Consider the following 21,931-nt stretch of genomic DNA (forward strand, 5'->3'; position numbering starts at 1 on the left):
TGCTGGGAGTCACAAGTGGGGAGAGCCCAGTTGCACTCAGGTCCTGCTTTGGGGCTTCCCACGGGCATCTGATTGGCCCCAATGAGAACAGAAAGTTGAACTTACTAGATGGACCTTTGGCCTGATCCAACATGGTTCTTCCTATGTTCTTAAGGTCTCATGTTTCAAGTGGTGCTGGAGGCTGACCCTACCGGTACTATGATTAAAGCCCACCAATTTAAAGCAAACTTGGACTCCATTGCACACTCCTTGCTGTGTTCCCAACGGTAGAAGTACATTCTGTATCTGCTCTTCCTGAGTTATTCTGGAGGACGTGCAGGAATGCTGCTGCTGCTGCACTACCCCATGCATCAGCTGTTAGGCAGGGAGGCTGAACAGCCCAAACAAAACCCCGCTGAACCTCCAATCTCTTTGGGGCTTCCTCCGGCCTCACAGACGTTCTCTTTGGGCTCTGGGTAGGGGTGTCTTATTGCAAGCCCCACAGACTCTCTAGCTCTCTCTCTCATTTTCTGGTACGGTTCTGTTTGTTTATTTATTTCATGGCACGATACGTATACGTGATCATATGCGAGTCGACCATGCATAAGTGGGGACCCGCATCTGTACTGCATCATGCATCACATGCACAAACATCCCACATACAGAAGGACGACAAGCAAACTTAGCGGGGCAGGCTGTGTAGCACACTCAATTTTCTTCCCCCAACAACTTGCTGCGACCTCCAGCAACTGCTGCCTGAGGGGGCCACTGCACTCTGTCTAATTGTAGGGCTGGCCTGAGTGCTGAGTTAAAAAATAATAATCAGCTGCTTGAAGAAAAAGACTGCCCATAGATTGTTCCATTCTCCTGCCTCACATAATTCCTCTTGCCGATCTCCCTGTCAGGCAGATCACGTGGACAGGCAGCAACTTGAGAAACGGTTCAGGGAGCATTGCATTAAGGTTTCTATGGTGCAAGTTCCATGAAAAGCATCACTCATTTCAGAATGGGTCAAGAGTTTATACACTGGGTATATCTTGATTTTCCAGTTGTGTAAGAAACATATATCTTTCTGCTTGACAACAGGTACATTCCAGGGCAAGCCCCAGCCTTTTGCTGAAGACATTCTCACTTTCACATTTGCCCACCAAAGAGGTAAAAGGGATATATTTCATTCGACCAACTGGTGTGTGTGTGCTCTTAAAAAACAACCTTAGAAATAGTTGAAGTTTGTGAGGATTTTCAGGAGAAGGTATTCAGAGTATAAAATAAAGGCAAAACAGGTTCATACAGGTCCCTAGCTGTTATTGTTTGGCAACTGTGAGGGGGCTGCAGTGCTGATTACATTTTCTGTAGTCCCAACCAAAGAGATAATTAAAAGTGTGACATATCTTGCCTCAGTGGCCAAAATGAAGCAATTAAGGGCCCACCAGAATGACAGATCTTTAGGCAAACTGCCCATAATTTCTGTGTCACATCTTTGCAAGCAAGGAAATGTTCCACTTTTGCAGAAGGCATTAAAGAATTGTCTGTTTTTCTGTAACTATAGGGATTGAATGTAAAACATCCCAAAAAACCCATCTGAATAGAACAAAGAGGCCTATCAGATTTCTATATGGGAATCCCACAAACAGGCCATAAAGACAACATCCTTCTCCAGAAGCTGCCCATATCTTCATTTCCCCCTGATAAAGATACCATCATAATGCATAAGAAAGGCCATGTTTCAACAGGCCAAAATTCCATCTATTCCAGTACCCTGTTCTCACAATGGCCATCCATAGAATCATAGAGATGGAAGAGACCCCAAGAGGTCATCTGATCCAAACCCCCGTATTGCAGGAATCACTGCTGAAGAATCCATGACAAGTTGCCATCCAACCTCTGTTGAAAAACCTCCCACGAATGAAAGCCTGCCACCTTTTGAGGCCATTGAATTGTACTGTAGGGTTGGAAGGCAACCCCAAGTCCAACCCCCTGCAGCTAAGGCAAGACCCTTTGCCCCCTCCCCGCTCCTGGGATGCTTGCAAGCAGAGCCTGAATGCAATAGCATTCTCCCTGCTTTTGAGCCCCAGCAACTTGTATTTAGAGGCAGACTGCATTCAGAGGCAATGGAAACAGCAGCAGCCCTTTTTGGTACTTTTGGTAAAAGTAGTGGTCAAAAAATGCCAAGCAACTTCCATAGATAAATTGTAGCTTTCAAGCTACTTCCTTCTTTTGAAAGAACAGGTTTTAAAAATAAATATTCTAAGTAGTTCTCAAGATCACATGCTGTGTGTGTGTGTGTGTGTTCAGTGGTTCAGTTGTGTCCGACTCTTTGTGACCCCATGGACCAGAGCACGCCAGGCACACCTATCCTTCACTGCCTCCCGCAGTTTGGCCAAACTCATGTTAGTAGCTTCAAGAACACTGTCCAACCATCTCATCCTCTGTCGTCCCCTTCTCCTTGTGCCCTCCATCTTTCCCAACATCAGGGTCTTTTCTAGGGAGTCTTCTCTTCTCATGAGGTGGCCAAAGTACTGGAGCCTCAACTTCAGGATCTGTCCTTCTAGTGAGCACTCAGGGCTGATTTCTTTGAGAATGGATAGGTTTGATCTTCTTGCAGTCCATGGGACTCTCAAGAGTCTCCTCCAGCACCATAATTCAAAAGCATCGATTCTTCGGCGATCAGCCTTCTTTATGGTCCAGCTTTCACTTCCGTACATTACTACTGGGAAAACCATAGCTTTAACTATACGGAGCTTTGTCGGCAAGGTGATGTCTTTGCTTTTTAAGATGCTGTCTAGGTTTGTCATAGCTTTTCTCCCAAGAAGCAGGCGTCTTCTAATTTCGTGACTGCTGTCACCATCTGCAGTGATCATGGAACCCAAGAAAGTGAAATCTCTCACTGCCTCCATTTCTTCCCCTTCTATTTGCCAGGAGGTGATGGGACCAGTGGCCATGATCTAAGTTTTTTTGATGTTGAGCTTCAGACCATATTTTGCGCTCTCCTCTTTCACCCTCATTAAAAGGTTCTTTAATTCCTCCTCACTTTCTGTCATCAAGGTTGTATCATCAGCATATCTGAGGTTGTTGATATTTTTTCCAGCAATCTTAATTCCGGCTTGGGATTCATCCAGCCCAGCCTTTCGTATGATGAATTCTGCATATAAGTTAAATAGGCAGGGAGCCAATATACAGCCTTGTCATACTCCTTTCCCAATTTTGAACCAATCAGTTATTCCATATCCAGTTCTAACTGTAGCTTCTTGTCCCACATAGAGATTTCTCAGGAGACAAATGAGGTGATCAGATCACATGCTAGGACGTCTTAATTTCTCAGCATGAGAAAAGGACCTACCCCCCCCCCCCAAATTGCTGCTATTTTCTGCTCAAATCCATTACTCTTTTGTTCTGGATGAAACATTGATCTTGGACCTAAATTTCACAGAAAAGCTCTTCAAATTGGGACCATAACTGTTGGTAAGAAGGGAACTACTGGAACCTCAGATGTAAAGGCCATTTATGTGTCTTAGGCTTGGCTCTTAGTATCTGGGGGCATAAGGTATGCAATCCTGGGAAACTAGTTACCTTTACACTTTTATATTTGTAAGAATAATTATGCACTTATTCCTGTACTTCCCTACTTCTCTTCAATTTTTAATACATGCCTCCCCCTCTGCTTCCTGCTAACCTACTTTTAATTTCAGGGTCTTTCTAAATTGATTTCTTTTCCTACCTTAAGCACTGTTGGCGAGGAATCCGCTGTGGTTGCTAAATAGGACTGAGTCAAATATACAGAGCTTCTGTGTCCTGGTTTTTAAAATAATTATTCTAAGTAATCCTCCTTGTACACATGACACTTCTCATCTTGGAAAGGGTTTCCCCTGGGAGCTACTGTATATGAAACTGCATCAGCAAGTCGCAAGAGCTTCTGCAAAGCAGTTTTTAGGCTCATGCTCATTTGAAGTTACTTTAACATCAAGAAAATGGGGCCTCATCAAGCAAAGAGAAAAAATATTTCTTCTTCTTCATACCACCTCTCAGCATTGCTAAGCATCAATCAGTATCAATCAGTGTTCAAGCTGATTCAGTTTCACTCATTTTCATTTATAAGTGAATGCCAGTTTCACACATATTCATTCATTTCATCCTATTTCTGTATCGATCTGAAAATATTTGTAAAATCATTCACATTAAAATTCTTATTTTTACTGTGTTTTCCCACAAAATGTGCACTTATTTTACTCATTTTACTATAAAATACACTTGATATGCATTTTAGCTTAAATTATGTACTTTCATACCATCCTAAAACAAAAATGCACATTTTATATGCATTTTGTTTTTTGTTATTTTTTGAGCTGGGAATTGAATTGCAAAATTCAGAGATGGATGAAAACCAAAAAGTCAATGGTGCGCCAATCCACACATTAGTCCAGGAACTGCAAATCAGGCTGCTTCATTTAAAAGTGAAATCTGAATGAAATCCTCAAGCAGCCCCACTGGCAATGACATCATTTGGGGCTTGTCCACAAATCATCATCATCATCACCTACCTGTTTCTACTTGTTATCCCCAATCAACAATATGGGGGTGGTAATGATTCATCTGACCATTATGTGCTGTATTGGCCTGAATATAAGCCGTACCCGAATATAAGCCGCATCTTTAAAATTCAAGGGGGGGGGGGAGAAAAAAATACAATACCCGAATATAAGCCGCTGCCTTAAAATTCCACAGGCACTCACACCCATTCCATTTTACCATTTTTCTGTTTCAGCAGCGATATTGTAAAAGCCAGTTTTTGTAAGGTCCCTAATTTAAGCCGCACTTTAACAGTCGGAATTTGGGGGGAAAGTGCAGCTTATATACTAAACCAATACTAAACCAATCAACTGCCCATTGACAGCTATGTCTGATGTTCCTCCACACAAGGGCTTGGTTAACTGTCCTGTTCCCCTAACACCCTTAACAAACTGCAGTTCCCAGGACTCTTTGGAGAGGCCATGACTATTAAGAAGTTGTGTAGGAGTGATTTCAACTTACGGTGTAGCTATGACCCCAATGCCTCAAAATAGTGAGCAAGCTTTCAAGATATCCAGAGCTCTTCATCAGGCTGGAAGTTAAGCAAAGGTGTTTGTGTGTGGCCAGCTTGGTGTCAAAACCACAAAGTCTGCTTTGATCTGCATTAAGAGGAGCATCCTTAATAGAGTAGGCTTTCCTAGGTGCTACATAGTAGGTTTAAAAAATATATATATGGGTGTAGCAAAGTTAGAGGAGGCTTTGTGGAGTGTGCACTTGATCTGACAGGCAAAGTTTCTGAAGGTTCCAAGCAACCAGACAGCTGAGAAGCAGAATTGTGTTTCAATGTCAGCCAAAGGACAAGGGGGGGGGAGAGAGAGTGTGCACATCCACAAGAAATCTCCCCCCTCTGAGACTTTTGCAGGCCTACTCTTCTCGTTCAAGAACAGTTGGCGTTGTCTCTTGTGGGCCACAGCAGGGAGACAGGTTGGTCTCAAATAACTGTGCCGTGAAAGGCATGTGTCGACCTCATTCTTTGCTCATGCTGAGGTTTCAGCTTAATCTGCCTTTATTCACAGTGCGAGCTATCCAGTGTGTGCTACCTGTCCTAGCTGCTCCTGGAGGTGAACCCCCCACTTACACCAGCTGAGGAGATTAATTCATATTTTGGGCGGGTGAGACTTAGTTCCTAAGACACCTGTAGTTACTGTAGATGCAGCACAGGGGAAATGGCTTTACCCTAAAGGACTGTAAGTGCTACTAGAAAAGTGCCCACATCCAAACCAGTGAAGCCTGTGGGATTTTGGAGATATATAGCCTATGCAGTTAAAGTAGTAAAAAATAATAATAAAAGCGGCTTTTTAAGTATACCTTTAAAGTAAAATGGAAGCATTGTTTGTGCGATATGTGCAAGGGTGGGTCCCAAGATGAGAGGCCGGCCCGTGGAATGGGTTCAAGTAGGCCACAACGTTATTAGCGACAAGTGTGTGGGGTTGGCATGGCAACCTGCCCGCTGTTCGAAACCACAACCAGCTCGCCTGACGGACACACTCCTTGAGAGTTGCCTACATAGCAGCCCCCATTGTGGTGCAGACCAAGCATTTGGGAACCAGCTAGCATCCTGAGGTGAGCGCCGTTCGGCCAGGCTGCCCTAAGTGAGGACTGTGGCCTGTTGTTGTGGCAGTGCTTCAGTCGATGATCCTGCCCAAAGCCGTTTTCCACCACCGTTGTGACTGGAAATGTAACCCCTCACACTAACATTTTGTCCATTTACTGAAGGAAAGTCAAAAACCTCCTGATTTTACTCCCAGCCAGTTGTAGCTGGAAGTAAAAATCCATTCTGGCCTTGACAGTCCATGACGAATGACATCCACGGTAAAGGTCTGACACCGAGGGTGGGTGAAGAAATCCCCACAGAGAAAGGCTATGCTTGATGGGTGCCAGTGCTTTTAAAAACAATGTTGGCCTGCCCCTTGTGGGCAATTGAACCTGGGACCTTCTGCATGCGAAGCAGATGCTCTGGCATCAAGCTACAGTCCAACCCCATAATTTTCCAGGCCACTTTACTTGCTTGCTTATTGTGTTTACATCCCACCTTTTTTCCAAGAAGCTCAAGGGGGCATACGCGGTTCTTCCCATCCTCACAACAGCCCTGTGAGGCAGGTTAGGCTGAGAGGCCCAAGGCCTCCCGATGAGCTTCATGGCCACTCACCTACCTAGCCTTGCAGTGCATTGTCCACTCCAGCTGGCCATGGCTCTCTGGACTCAGGCATAAATCCTTCCCAACTTCACTTCCTGAGATCAGTTTAACTAGAAATGCCAGGATTGGCACCTCCTGCATGCGAAGCATTCGCTTTACCGCTGAGCTTCTCATTGATGACACTCGGAGGGGTTAAGCACATGCTTAACTCTCTGACTGAGCTCGGTTGAATGTAGAAGTGCTTAATTTTGGCTCAATTGCACCTGTTGTCTTTGTAAGAGCATACTTGGCTATCGCAGGCTATAGCATATCCATAAATGTATAAATATAAATTAAAAAGGAATCTGAATCTGCATTAATGCTGAAGCACCCTGATGATTCCCCCTGCTCACCACCCAGCAAGGTTATTTGCAACAGTATCTGGAACATGAATCTTTGCGTGCTTTTGCACACACCCATCCCATCCCAGGTCATGCTGAAACCTAACACACTGAATACTGGGCTCTCACAGAGTGTCAATGTCCTGTTTTTAATGGTCGTGGCTGACCCAGGTCAGGTTTAGGTCAGCCAGGAGGAGGCAATGCACAGCGGCCTCCTGGAGCTTGCATCTTGGCAATCTACTGTTCATTTTAGCAGGGAACTTAAGAAGTGAACTCTGGGTGCTTCCAGATGACCTGTTTGTTGATCTTCCACCCCGATTTGTTTGCAGGGAGATTAGGTGGCTGTTGGCTATTTAATGAGCATTTATTCTGATTTGTTTGTGTGGAGGTTAGATGATGTTGCATCAAAGCAAGAGTTATCCTAAGAGTTTTGCCTGAGCAGGCATCTTCTTCTCATTTCTTTTTGTCCACCTGCAGCCCCACAAGCACCCTTCAGAACTGCTCCAGCAGGTTGGAAAACCCTTTTGATCAGATTTGGGGGTCATGTTAGAGACTTGGGGAGTGGAATGGGCAGACCCTGGTCTTATTTCACAAGTAGGGAGGCATCATTGGATACCGCCTACTTCTTGACACTACAGACTTGCCTAATGAAGATACAGTTGTACCTTGGTTTGCGAACTTAATCCATTCTGGAAGTCCATTCTTAAACCAAAGCATTCTTAAACCAAGGCGTGCTTTCCCATAGCAGCGGGGGACTCAATTTACAAATGGAACACACTCAACAGGAAGTGAAACACGTTCCTTTTCCAAGGCAAATTTCACAAACCAAAACACCTGCTTCCGAGTTTGCAGCGTTCTTACTCCAGGTTGTTCATAAGCTAAGCTGTTCTTAAACCAAGGTACCACTGTACAGACAAATAACCTACTTTTGTGTTTTTATTTATTTTGAGTAATTATATGCTGCCCATCAAAAATAAATTCCCAGGGTACTTTATAGTAAGGATAAAAACGTAAGGGAAATTCTAAAATGTATATAATAATCAAAACCTAAAATATCAGCTGGTAGAGCAGCTTAAAATCAACTAGGGGAAAATGTTACATTATAGAATACCCTTAAATATTAAAAACAAAACAAAACTTGTAGGCCAAATATATATCTTTCCAATGAAAGATTAAGGTAGCATTAAAGGCATTTCATCAAGTCAGCCATATTTTAAATTTGTCCCAATGAGTGATCTGCATAATTGAGAAAAGGATACCAGGTGGTATAGAACATTTCTCGCAAACTCTTCCCTTCTGCTTCCTTCATTTGCTTGAGCAAACTTTTCCATTACAATGTGATCCCAGAGGCATTTAAACCAGATGGCAATACTGGGATTTGATGAGCTTTCCCAGTTGCTTGCTGCTGCTGTAGCTCTAAGGAAAGCCAGATGAAGCCTTTGTGCAGGATATGCAGGCGATTTTGTTGTAGTTTGGCAAGTGACAGGGGAAATGTGGGATGAACAAATGACTATCAGGAAGACGTGTAAACACCCCACAAGCAAGTCAGGATGAATGCAGGATGGATGCTCATTGTTGTTAAACTACCCCATTAATATCAGAATGGTTGATCAGTAATGTGCAACAAATCAGGAAGTCACCTAGAGTGGTCACCTGGTGCAGCCTCTTTTTAGACCAAACGAAATGTCACAAAAAATAGTGTGCAAGCTTTGAGTTCAAGGAACTCCTCATCAGGTTAGATCAGGCACCCCCAAACTTCGGCCCTCCAGATGTTTTGGACTACAATTCCCATCATCCCTGACCACTGGTCCTGTTAGCTAGGGATCATGAGAGTTGTAGGCCAAAACATCTGGAGGGCCGCAATGTTGCCTGGGTTAGATGGTAGACAGAGCTGATGGGCCGGTGGAGAAAAATTGACTAAGGTGAAGCTATGGAGTTTGCATCTGGTAAGCAAGATAGAGTACAGGCGGAAGAGGTTGAAGGCACTGAAATGAGGCTCTGCTGGGTGCTGTGTAGATTTAAGGCTGCCCTCCCAGGATTGCAGGGAAGGAGCATGCAATGCTTGTTTTCTCCATATCATAAATTATAAAACCCAGCTGTTACCCAGTTCTGTCTCCATCCTTTGGTGAAACGTGGGTTCCTTGGTAGGGGAAAGACATCTTTGGGACATCCTTAAAGGTGGGGCCTGGATGTGGTAGACCCCCAATACTCCCTAGAAGGCTAAAAAAACAAATAAACCTGCTGTTAATACATTTGTCTGCAATCCCAATTACAATATCAGGGGAGTGTGATGGAAGGATGAGAAACAATTAATTGGCATTTGATTCTGATGGAATGACTGTGTGCCTTTTTAAGTGTTCCAAGGAAGCCATAAAGCTGTCCACTGGCATCCTTTTGCCGTGATTTACCTGCACTTTAAACGTTGTGCGCTGCAGGGCCAGAGCCAAGACCTCGTTCTTGTCCTTTATTCCATTCCACGTTGTTTCTTGGGAAGGGAATGTGTCAGCAGGGGCACAGCTGCTATTAACAGTTTGAATATTGTCTGTTAAGCTCAGATTCGGAAACAAATCTTTGTCTGCCGCTTGATCACTATCAGCAGCCTCTTCTGTCCCATTGCCTCCCCACCCAGTTTCATGAGGACAACATTGAAAAAGCACATCTGGGAAGTGTGTAGCTTTGTGAAATCTCAAACAAAAGACTCCCAAGTAAAATGAGAAGTTTTAACATTTGAGCTTCAGTTTTGCACATTTAGAACATGGGGAGGAAAACCACTTAGTGCATTATATTGCCATTTTGGGGAGGGTTTTTTGCATAGTCAGGATCTAACCTGAGCTAGAATTAGTTGGTATGTTTTAAATTACAGAAGTGTTACTGATTTTTGCCTTGGATTTTATCGTTGTTTTAAACTATTTTATATGACAAATGTTTAAAATCATTTGAGACATTTATTTTATTATGAACCACTCTGAGGACTTCATCTGGGAAGTGATCTACAAATTTAATAAACAGATAAATAAAGAAAAAATGTGGTATTTTCCTAACTTGCAGTAACTCTTTGTGGGAGGTTACTGGCACACATATTTTTAGGAAACGGGTATGGGTGGAAATATTAACAGAATGCAGTCAATGCAGTTGGATTGTACCACCTGTTCTTGGTGCAGAGCTTCAAGTTTGCTCCACTTCGCAGACCCAGCCCTTATTTAAGCAGTCTGGGGCACAAGTGATCTCTGTGTGCATCTGTTATGAGACTGGAGGTTAAATAAGAGAGGGTTTATGTGTTAGACTTGCTGGTCAGGTGTGGCTAGACACATCCTTCTGCTATGTAAACAACAGGTGATACGTTGCCATGGGAATGAAAAATGTGCGAAGAATTACTTCTTGATACAGGGCCATTTACGGGATGAAAGATTGAAAGTTGGAATTTAACACTAGCTTACTAGCAGCACACTTTCATTGGAGTGTAAAATTCTGATTAAACTATTTTTAAAAAGTTTCAGAAACTGGAAAGCATTGCAAGAGAATATCAGTAGATGTATTATGTTTTAAAATGTCATGACTGTTAATACAGTATTTTGGCTTTGAGGCTTTTGAACATTGTGATTGGCAGACCCAGAGTTTTGAACAGCTCAGTTGTGAATACCTTGCTGATGTAAATGGCCTTCTTGATGCCAATGAGTATATCAATTTATATGTATTTATATGCTTTCTGTAATATGCTTAATGTGGTTTACATCAATTCTTGTTGCAAATCCTAAAACGTTAGATTTCTGAAATATTTGTGTATTCGTATATTTTAAATACAGGTTAGTGGCAGATAAAGTTGTGGGGGGAAATCAAGATTTGGTGGCATTTCAGTGGCAGATGAGTTTTAGAAATATGGATTCCCCATTTTTCTGTTAAATTATTATACCAGGAAATGGGAACAAGCTTTTGCAAAAAGGGGGCTGTTTTTCATTCTTTCTTCTCCTCTTGCCTTTTGGCTCAAGTTCTAGTGGTGACCTCAGTCAGTGCTGAACAAATTCTGTATCTCTAGCCTTCAGAAAACAGCGTGATTGTACAATCATAAAGTGCCTGGACTCCTGCACCCAGTGGATGGGATGCCTTTTTTGTTCCCTGTGTGTGAGTTGCCTGGGTGTCTCTATGCGTTTTATTTGGAATCCCACAGCAACTTGCTTGGAATTAATGGCCTTTTAATAAAGTGCCTCCACAGCTAGTCTCTGCCAGCAGACACTCTCAGAGAGGGTTATTTATCATTCACATGATCCCTGTCTTTCTGTCTCGTGCTCTCCTGTTGCCCTTTTGTTTCTTCCCTCGCTGCCTAAAGACCTCAAAGTGGGCAATGACACTGGTAACTAGGGATGTAAGAAGGCATTGATTCCCTTCCTGCCCCATATGTGTCATATGCTGCCCTGTTTCTGTTCCTCTGCAGTTTGGCTTCCAACAAAAAAAAAAAAAAACCTTTATTCGTCTCACTGTTTGCTATGGTGAAATTTTGTGCAATTAATTATGTTATCATTACATTGTTCCACGTCATTGGTTTCCTTGCAAAGGAAACACAATACAAATGGGGTGGGGAGGTGAGTAATCAATTACGTATTGTTATGTATCATCTGCAAATTGTAAACAACAACAGTGATGTATTAACTGGATTTATTTCTGTTCTGAACATGGGATGACCAAGTGAGCATCAGCAGTTTGTACTCCCAGTAACCTAGGGGATATGAGCAACCTATGATTTATATTAGTTTATGATAGCTGCTTCCAGAAGGGTAGTCATGTTAGTCAGTTGAAACAAAGGTAGCAGTCTTGTGCGGCCTTAAAGGCTAACAGACAGAGAGTCAAACGAAACCAGGGACCGCACACACAATGCCCATGGGTGCCTGGGTGCCCACCAGTATCTCCTGTGCCATAGGGCCTATGCTGCCCATGTAAAGTCTTCGCAAATATTCCTTCAAAAACCCATAACGGATGCAACCCAACATTTTCATTAGTTTATTTTTAAAAAATATTTTAAAATATATACCTGTATTTTCCTTTATTGAGCACCTGAGTTCCCTCCCTCTTTTTTGTTCTGTTCTTTTGAGGTGCTCCTTGTACTGCACCCCATTCCATACCCTATTTCTCCAATGAAAAAGGGGTGTCCTATTTAATTAATAATGCTTTTCTTCGTTATACCCAGCCCATCTGACTGGGTTGTACCAGCCAGTCTTGGTGGCTTCCAACAGATATAAAAACATAATAAAGCATAAAACATTTTAAAACTTCCCTATACAGGGCTGCCTTCAGATGTCTTCTAAAAGTCAGATAGTTGTTTATTTCCATGACATCTAAAGGTTGTCTAGTTACTTATCTCCTTGGCTCGGGGGCCACATGATTATATACCCTTCAAATTTTCTCTGATGAAAATAGGGATGTCCTTAGGAAAAGCGGGACATTCTGGGATCAAATCAGGAACCAGGACAGCTTCTGTAAATCCAGGATTGTCCCTGGAAAATAGGGACACTTGGAGGGTCTGCTTTTTAACTACAGCAACAGGTTCTGGGGTCCAGGGAGTAAACCAGCTGTGCTTTTCTTGGTTTGGCTTCACATTCCTTGCAAGCTGAGCTAGTATGTCTGAACAAATTTCAGTCTTGCCTTTTAGCTCAGCGTTTTCCAATCTGGTGCCCTCCAGATGTTTTGGACTGCAACTCCCATCATCCCTGACCATTGACCGTACTGCCTTTGGTTTTCAAGAAGTTTGTTTTGGGGATAAAATGGCTATTGGAGAGAGAAACAGTGGAGGAGCAGCAGCAACAACAACTAATAAGGAGACCTGTGTGGGGATGTAAGGAAGCAGGGTTGTTTGCTGTTTATTCAATCGGTATCAAACTTTATTTCGGTCACAGACCAGCATAAGATAAAACGTACAGATAAACTGAACACATAAGACTTAAAGCAGGTAAGGGATAAAAACTAGTAATTAAAAGGGGATTGTACATACTTAAAAAGATAGAACCAAGGACAAATGGTTAAAAGTGACTATAAGGGAGGGAGGGTGAAGGAGCACAGGTCTTGCATTTTGGGCCTCGTTTCTGGCGCAAACCATCCTTTAACGAATATCCGTCATGGCTGTTTGCTGTTTATTGTATTTGCTCTGAGCACCAAAACAGTCCATAAGATAGTAAGAAGCTGTAAAGGCTATTAGCCATCATGCGGGTGACCTCTTTTCCAGCTAGGTAATAATTAACCTGCAGTGACTATTGGAATGTGGTTGCAGTAAACCCAGTGAGGTTCTCTGGGTTGTACCCAAAATATTTGTTTAGTGGTAGTATGATTTTGCTCTGGCTCCCTTTCAACAACATTTACTGTATCCTGTTGGGCAGTTGCCCCATTCATTCCTAGCAGATGCTGCCAGACTAGAGGTTACTCAGAGCTCCCCCCTATGGCCACCATGAGAACAGGAGGTAATAACTATTTTTAAAAAAATTAAAAAAGAAGCACCAGCTTTGGAACTCTTCCTCTGGTTCAGCAAAGAAAGAAAGAAAGAAAGAAAGAAAGAAAGAAAGAAAGGTGAGAGTAGAGAGGAATAATTTGTTAGTAGAGGGTGTAGAAGAAATTCAGTTTGAAATAGGTTAGTCTTAAGATCACTGCTAGCTTTATCTTTGGAGGGGGCAGGCAAAATGTCCTCAGTGAGCCCCCCTTCCTAAATGGCACCATCTGCCACTTCTGTCCATTTCCTTGTCTTCTCTGCCTGGGCCCAATCCAGACAGGCACCCAGAGGGAGAGGGCACTGGAGGCTGCAAACTCCAAGGTATAGTGGCTCAGCAATTCAGTGGCCACTGAACATTTGAAAATGCCAGCAGCTGTTAAAATGTGTCTTGAACGCTAATGAGAATTCACAGGTCCTTTCTGAAGCAGGGAGCAACAGGAGGATGTTTTCTTAATTGCATTTTCATCCTTCTCTTCCCTCTTAATTATCCAGAGTTCTCCTCGCCTGACCTTATTGTCACAGCAACCTTGTGAGGTAGGCTAGGCTGAGATATCACGAATGGCCCATGGTCAACCAGTAAGCTTCAGGACCAAGTGGAGATTTGAACTCAGGCCTCCTTGGTCTTCCTAGCCCAACTCTCTACGCACTACATCACACTGACTTTGTGATCTTTTGGACTGGGTATTTATTATGTTCTCTGACAACCACATTGCCCACCCCACCTTTTCTCCATTTCAAACATTGAAATCAGAGAAGGTAGAATCTGAAGATCTGAATCTTTAATGATGGGCACCAACTTGCTGCTTTTTTTAAAAAAAAAGGATTAGACAAATTGATGGAGGATAAGGTTACCAATGTCTACAGGATATGATGACTATGGTTTACCTCCAGTGTCGGAGGCAATATGCCGCTGAACACCAGCTGCTGGGGATCACAAGTGGGAGAGAGTGTGATTGTGTCCTGCTTGTGGACTTCCTGGTGCTCTTCTACTTGAATCCTGCTTCCTTGTTTCCCACAGGTATCTGGCTGACCGCACTTAGAACAGGCTGCTGGACTAGAGGGGCCTTTGGCTTGATCCAGTAGGCCTCTTTTTATGTTTCTTAAGATAATCTCCTTCTCTAATGTGCCATGACCTTTTCCTTTCTCCTCCTCTAGCCATCCATTCCTGGCTCCAGGTTGGAAAACATCATCAACATCAACCATTATGCCACCAAGAAAAGCGTGGCTGAGAGCATGCTGGATGTGGCGCTCTTCATGGCCAACGCTGCGCAACTGAAGGCAGTGTTGGAACAGGGGACGTCCTTCCAATATTATGCTGCCCTGACAGCTCTCATCACCATTTCCCTCTTCTTCCAAACTGCCATCGGGATTCTCCTGATCATTATAGGTAAGTCATTCCAGGGATCTTCATATGAGGAAAGAGTGATATACGGCACAGTGTTCTAATGCTTTTCACAGAGCAGTTCAGATGTTACTTTGAGTCATTTACCAGATTTCAAATATTGCCATGTGATTTGGAAGCTGGGGTGGGACTGCTCAGTGGTAGAGAATCTGCCTGGCTGAACAAACCTGCTCTCCCCAAATATGGATCCCCCCTCCATAAGGAGAGTGGCGGGGAAACGCAGTGGAAAGTGAAGATAACATTTACTTTGATGCAACGTCATCTAAGTAGAGCCAGTGTGGTGAAGTGGTTAAGAGCGGTAGACTCGTAATCTGGTGAACCGGGTTCGCATCTCCGCTCCTCCACATGCAGCTGCTGGGTGACCTTGGGCAGGTCACACTTCTTTGAGGTCTCTGAGCCCCACTCACCTCACAGAGTGTTTGTTGTGGGGGAGGAAGGGAAAGGAGAATGTTAGCCGCTTTGAGACTCCTTCGGGTAGTGATAAAGCGGGATATCAAATCCAAACTCTTCTTCTTCTAACCTCCCCACAAATAAATCAGAAAAAATGCTCATAAGATAGCAAGCATAATCTAATCTTGCAAGTAATTTTAAAGTTAGAATTAAAAGTAAGGACCAGGAACCCATGTAGTTTTCTCAAGACTGTGTTGAGGGATGTTCCATTTGATAGGCCTTAGGAATCTCATTTCCACAATGCCCAAATGTTGCTCTTAATCAAAAGACTTTTAAAAATAGCTCTTAGGAAGAAATAAGTTGGATGCTCATTTAGTGTTTGAGCACACACACAGACCAGATTAGGGCAGCGACTTACACAATGGCAAAAAGATAAATAAATGTGTCACCAGAAAAGGAACACACTGGTTTACAATGAAAGTAATTTATAAAATGCATAGGATAATTTGTATGTATAGATGAAAACTTAGAAATAATTAGTGTGTAGGGAAACTACAGGAACCTGCTGGCCTGTGTGCCTTCTTAGCCTGCTGTCCGGGTGCTCACTGTTAATGGACAATTTCCAGGCCCCTCTTGCTCTCGCTTCTTAGGTTTTTGCATCTTTCAACTGGGCAGTCCTTCCAACAGAGGATGCTTTCGAATAGAGGGACCACCTTCTTTGAAGAAGGAAACAAGGCTGCTCTACCCAAGCTGTCCTACACAGCCTCTACTACCCCCGCCTGCCTCAACTCCATCATTTGCAGCTATAACCCCCATCCCAGTGTAGCCGGCTTTTCTCCCTTTCACCTCCCTTCTCCCCTGCAATCCATTGCTGCCCCTACAGTTAATATACAGAGGGCTACAGTCTCCAGAGCTGTCTGGCCCGACCCAGGGTCAGCCTCACTGTCCCCTTACATGATAAGGCTTACATGATCAACACAGGCCTGTCTTTCTCCGCTTGTGAGTTTGGCATTGAAAGGAATGGCAGGGGTCGTGAACTTGGGCTACAGCTAATGCTGCATCAATGGAATCTCTTCTCTCATTATGGGGCCTGACCGCAAACATTCCTCAGCATCCGCAGCTGCTGTTGGCCTCCAGCCTCTGGCTTGCCCTAGAGAACCAAAGCCATCTAAAAATGGAAATATCTGGTGTGTGTCTCATAGTCATCTGCTTCAGCTTTTGCCAGCTTGGCTAGGACTGATGGGAGTTATAGTCCAGAACTGCTGGAGGGACCAGATTCGCAAAGGCTGAATGTAGTCTGCTTTATTTAAAAAAAAATTAAATGGTCCTCACCATTTTGGATGGTTGCCTTTGGTTTTAGAGTTAGCCCACACTGAAGAGGTGGCTGCATCTAAGGCATTGCACAAAGCGACAGACCACAGCAGGTTTTCCCTCAATTTGGTACCCTCTAGATGGCTTGGACTATAATTCCTAGCCGCCCCAGCATCATAGAGCTGAGCTCACTAGAACTAATGGGAGATGTAGTCCAAAACACCAGGGCGTGGGCACCAGGCCAGAGAAGGGTGTAAGAAAACCACTTTTTGCTACTGAGCACAGGTTTCAGCAAGGCTGGTAGCAAGTCCTGGCTCTGTGAAGAGTGTAACCTGGACAATAAACATATTTTCCAGAACATTTTTGGCACACTCATGCTTGACTTTTCAGGTGTATACTTGTGCATCAAGAAAGAAGGGCAGAATTTAGCTTCCTGTTTGTGGGAGAGATAACTGGAAACCTGAGGGTTGTAGCCAATTTTAAGGCTTATCCACACCTACCTTTTGCCTTGCTCTTTCCAGGCATAGAGCCAGGCTTAAAAGCTCCTTGTCCAAGCCTTTTTAGACTTTGGCTAGCTCTCCGCTTCCATGTCTCTCGCCATCCTTCCCAAACTACAGCTTCCCACTTTGAGCTAGGGAGAAAACTGTTTTAGCTCTCCTTACATTCCAGATAAATCTCCAGTTTTCCCCCTAGCCATTGGCTTCTGTTGAGAGGCATTTCCCATGCCATTCTTTGCCTTTAACATGCTTTTTCCAGATGAAAGATGTGGCTGGCACAGCTGGACACCGACCATTAAAGGACATTAGCCACCCTTTTCTCTAAAACCACAGCAATCAGGCAGAAAACTCACAGAAATATGAAAAGGACTTAAAGCTGTACTCATGGGCAAAATGAGGTCACAGATTATTTTTTTATAAGTAAATTTTCAACTCAAAGTGGCAGGCAGCATCCTAACATTCCACCAGGCTGCAGAGCCGAGAAGGGAAGCATAGCTATTCCATCTGTGGTTTAAATGACACTTACTGTAGATAAGAATCTCGCTGGAAGAGTTTGGCCCAGGCATTGTTTCATCATCACAACTATCATCTTGATTTTATTTGCATGCTGCCTTTCCATAGTTAAAACCATGCTCATGGCAGCTGGCATGAAAACATTCATATAAACACAAACATAACAAAAGTAGTCATAAATAAAACATCAAAAACTACACAAAAATCACACACTCTCTCTCTCTCTCACACACACATCAATATATCAATAAGAGCAATGAAACCCCAACCCAAGTGTCTGTTCAGCAGCCTCGGCTTTTGTAGCTGGAGTCAATCAAGGCTCCGCCCTCCCAGGCGGAAGGAAAGGAATAGTGTGTAAAATTGTGTTTGCTGACCTTACCTTATCAGAGGAAAGGAAATAAAAGCCTATCAAACATTTAAGAGAGTAATAATAATGGTGGTGGCGGTACACCTTCTGCAGAATGTAGTGAGCAGAAGAGTTTTCTCTGAATTCGGTCTTGGTTTTGTCTTTTGTTTTTCATAGCTCGGATGAACCTGAACGACGTAACGAAGCAGCAGCGCCTGAATTTGCTCAACAACATTGCCACAATCCTAGTCTTCATCATAGTCATCATCAACATCTTCATTACTGCTTTTGGTGTGCAGAAGACGGGTCTCTATCCTAGCATTTATGGTGGTCGCAGAATCTACTAAGCCATGGGTAGGCAAACTAAGGCCCGGGGGCCAGATCCAGCCCAATCGCCTTCTAAATCGGGCCTGCAGACGGTCTGGGAATCAGCATGTTTTTACATGAGTAGAATGTGTCCTTTTATTAAAAATGCATCTCTGGGTTATTTATGGGGCCTGCCTGGTGTTTTTACATGAGTAGAATGTGTCCTTTTATTAAAAATGCATCTCTGGGTTATTTATGGGGCCTGCCTGGTGTTTTTACATGAGTAGAATGTGTCCTTTTATTTAAAATGCATCTCTGGGTTATTTATGGGGCCTGCCTGGGGTTTTTACATGAGTAGAATGTGTGCTTTTACAGTCGTACCTCAGGTTAGGTCTGCTTCAGGTTACGTATTTTCGGGTTATGTACTCCAGTAACCTGGAAGTATTTTTCAGCGCGTGCACGATCCACACATGCACAGAAGTGTTCTGCGCAGTTTGTGCATGCGCAAAGCGCGATTTTCGGGTTATGAATGGCACCCCAGAACCAATTAAGTACGTAACCCGAGGTACCACTGTATTTAAAATGCATCTCTGGGTTATTTGTGGGGCATAGGAATTCGTTCTTTTTTTCCTCTTCAAAATATAGTCCGGCCTCCCACAAGGTCCGAGGGACAGTGGACTGGCCCCCTGCTGAAAAAGTTTGCTGACCCCTGTATTAAGCCTTGGAAGAATAAGAGTGAGTCTTATGCTTGCAGAATGGACAGATAAACACTCACCATCCATTTTTGCCTATTTGGACATATGAACTGCCTAAGAATAATGATTGATGGATTATCCTAAGCAATGCAGTGGGATGGTGGCAGTTCTTTCTTCTCTCCCTCTCCCTCTCCCTCTCCCCCCAAATATTAAAAGGGTGGTTATATCTAGGGAGACACTTCCACAGCAGAGGAGTCTGATCCTTGTCACCATCAACAGTAAGACGCACAACCTGCCTGATCCTCTTGTTTTTCCTTGCAGGCTGGAGCACATGGTAGAAGATAGCTGGGATGCCTTTCCATATAGTCTTATTGATCTCAGACTTGACGATCCATTTAAGATACACAAGTGCCTGGGTGAACCCTATTGCAAGTACGTCAGTTGCTCCTTGTGGGCTACTTCTGCAACATGTTTACAGCTCTGAAGCAGTGAATAATTTTTCAGCTGATTTTGACAGCATCCTCTCCTCATCTCAACCCATAATGATGTTTGTCTCCTGTAATGGAGTGGTGGGGAATTTCAGGTCGGAGAGCCAAATGCAGCCCTCTAGGCCTTTCTGGGACTCTCCCCAGGTTAGACTTCTTCCTCAGCCAAACATTCCTCTCTTCCCCAGCTTACATCCCCCACTGGCCCTACTCTGCACCCTTCTTCAGTGTGAGTGTGTGTAGAAACTAGCCTACCATACACATGAAAAAAAAGTTTGTTCTTCTTTGACTCTGACCCGGAAGGGACTGTATGAAAAATGTTCCCAACCCCTGGCTGTAATGAGATTCCTCTGCAATTCAGAGGATTGCATTCAGCTAGAGCTTCCCAGATCCCACCAGGAAAGGAGCAGCCCTCAAGTGATTCAACTTGATGTACTCCATCAATGGCAGCAGCAGTCAATGTAAGCAACAGGGACAACAGTATCAAAATATAACATTGGAAGAGAATTACAAATGAGCACAATTGATAAGGGGCAAATGCTAGGTCACTAGTTCAAATTTTGTCCAAGAGGACACTAAGTTTTCAGATGAAGACAGATTTGCAAAGCAGGAGAAATAAATGATTTAAGGCTGCAATCCTAACCACAACTGCTAAGAAGTCAGTCCTGCTGAATTCAGTGGGATTCCCTTGCTGCCAGGGGAGTGGAATTAGCATTGCAGACTAAGCCATCTTGTATGAGCACACAGCATCCACCCAGAGAAGAGGCTGCCCACTGTGTTTCTTTTTGATTTACTGCTCTTGCTTTGCGTCCACCTTTGTGGGATGCATGTCTCCGGATGAGACTTTGTTTCTGTGTTATGTAATGGGATCAACTGCTCTCAATGATGGGATACAACAGAATGATCAGCCCCAAATAGTGACTCCCACAGGAGTACAAGTTGTTGGCTCCTCTGAGGGTGGACAGTTATTACCCTAAAAGTAAGAATGAGAAGTGTACCTCCAGCTTTAGCTCAGAGAAGAGTCTGCCCCAGCTACTAAAACACTGAGAAATGCAATTATTAAATGAAGAGCATTATGTCACCCTGATCCAGTAATCAGTGGTGGTGCAAAGGCTCTGATGCAACTAGCTGAAACTCCTGTTATTTTGCTGGAGCTCCTGATTAGCCAAGATTCCAATAGTTTTGCCCAAGCAGGAGTGGTAATTCCACACACAGAGGTTCATTGTACTTAGTCCTGCTCCTCCACAAGTGTAAATTTTTATGTAAAACTGCTTAGTTTTTTTGCAATTAAGCTGTATACAAATTCTGTTAAATAAAATAAAAAGTGTACAGTATTGTGTGTGTGTGTGTGTGTGTGTGTGTGTGTGTGTGTGTGTGTGTACACACACAAAAGGTATAAAACTAGGATTATAGTTGAAATACAGACCATCAGCTTGCCTGTGGCAAAAAATAAATTGCATTATAAACCTCTGCTGGTGGCAATAATACTATGCATAGTAATGCAAAGCATTTTAAAGCTGTACAAGTTAACCTTGATTTTTGTAAACAGTGCATTGCTCCTGAAAGTTACCCCCGTGCTGTCCTTAGCCATTCTTACAATATTTTATAAAGGACTTGCAATTTTGTCATCCCACTTAGAACTGGTGCATCTTTTGCACATTCCAACTATTTGCTTTCTTTTTATTTATTAAAGTATATTTTATCCAAAGGTGTGGCTTGGTCTATATATCAAATTACTCAATGCAGACAGAGAATGAAAATCTTAAGCACTAAACGTCTTTCTTTTATATCCTTTTATAGAATAGTACATAGCTACCCTGATACAGAAGAGGAGACAGGTCCCATATGCAAAAATTTCACATTAGATTGGTCCACTTTGCAGGCAGGCATTTGAGGGTCAGAAAAAGACACCACACCCACACACATTTTCTGTAAGGAATCTGTATTTGTAAACGGAGGCACTTATGCTTCCTCTTGCAAGTAAGAAAAGGTTTGGGACTCATCAATAAGGCACACATTTCAAAAGTGAATTTAAATATACCAAAGAACATTTCAGATATTCACACAAGCTATAAAAGGTGTAGAGGTACTTCAGTGAAGGTGACATTGATGACACTGGAAAAAACAAACAATAGATTCAGACAGATAAGCATAGGCCCTTAGAATTTCCTTGTTTGACTTCATAAATAATAGTTCTGAAGAAAGAGGTTTGGTTTACTTTGTTTTTAAATTGGTTTGGGGGAACCACTGACCCACAGGCCAACCCACATCCTCCTTTCCTTGCCTCATCCCCTCCAGTTCCACACTGAGGCTTGAAAAACAATAATTTTATGCTGCATGGGGGTGGGGTTACAGTGGGTGAAGAAAGAGTTTTTAAAATAAAGGAGTCTGGAAACTCATGTGTTTCCAGAGACAGAAAATGCCATTCCCATTAAACATTTGGCACACACACACA

At 43.2% G+C, this 21,931-nt stretch overlaps 1 protein-coding gene across 2 annotated transcripts in view; it reads left to right on the top strand.

The window, feature by feature from the left end:
• NINJ2 (ninjurin 2) overlaps window positions 1-20,739 on the top strand; it is a 47,654-nt gene extending 26,915 nt beyond the window's left edge. Inside the window, exons 2-4 of one of the 2 annotated variants that reach the window (XM_033162585.1) lie at window positions 14,687-14,918; window positions 18,168-18,344; window positions 19,313-20,739. In XM_033162585.1, the coding sequence (XP_033018476.1) occupies window positions 14,687-14,918; window positions 18,168-18,337 (402 nt within the window). In that variant the 3' untranslated portion in view covers window positions 18,338-18,344; window positions 19,313-20,739. Of the gene's footprint in view, window positions 1-14,686; window positions 14,919-18,167; window positions 18,345-19,312 lie in introns of those variants that run through there. The other variant, XM_033162584.1, reaches the window with a different exon arrangement.
• Window positions 20,740-21,931: the final 1,192 nt, after the last annotated feature.

This window comes from Lacerta agilis, chromosome 10, assembly GCF_009819535.1.
Source record: "Lacerta agilis isolate rLacAgi1 chromosome 10, rLacAgi1.pri, whole genome shotgun sequence".
NCBI classification, from domain to species: Eukaryota; Metazoa; Chordata; class Lepidosauria; order Squamata; family Lacertidae; genus Lacerta; species Lacerta agilis.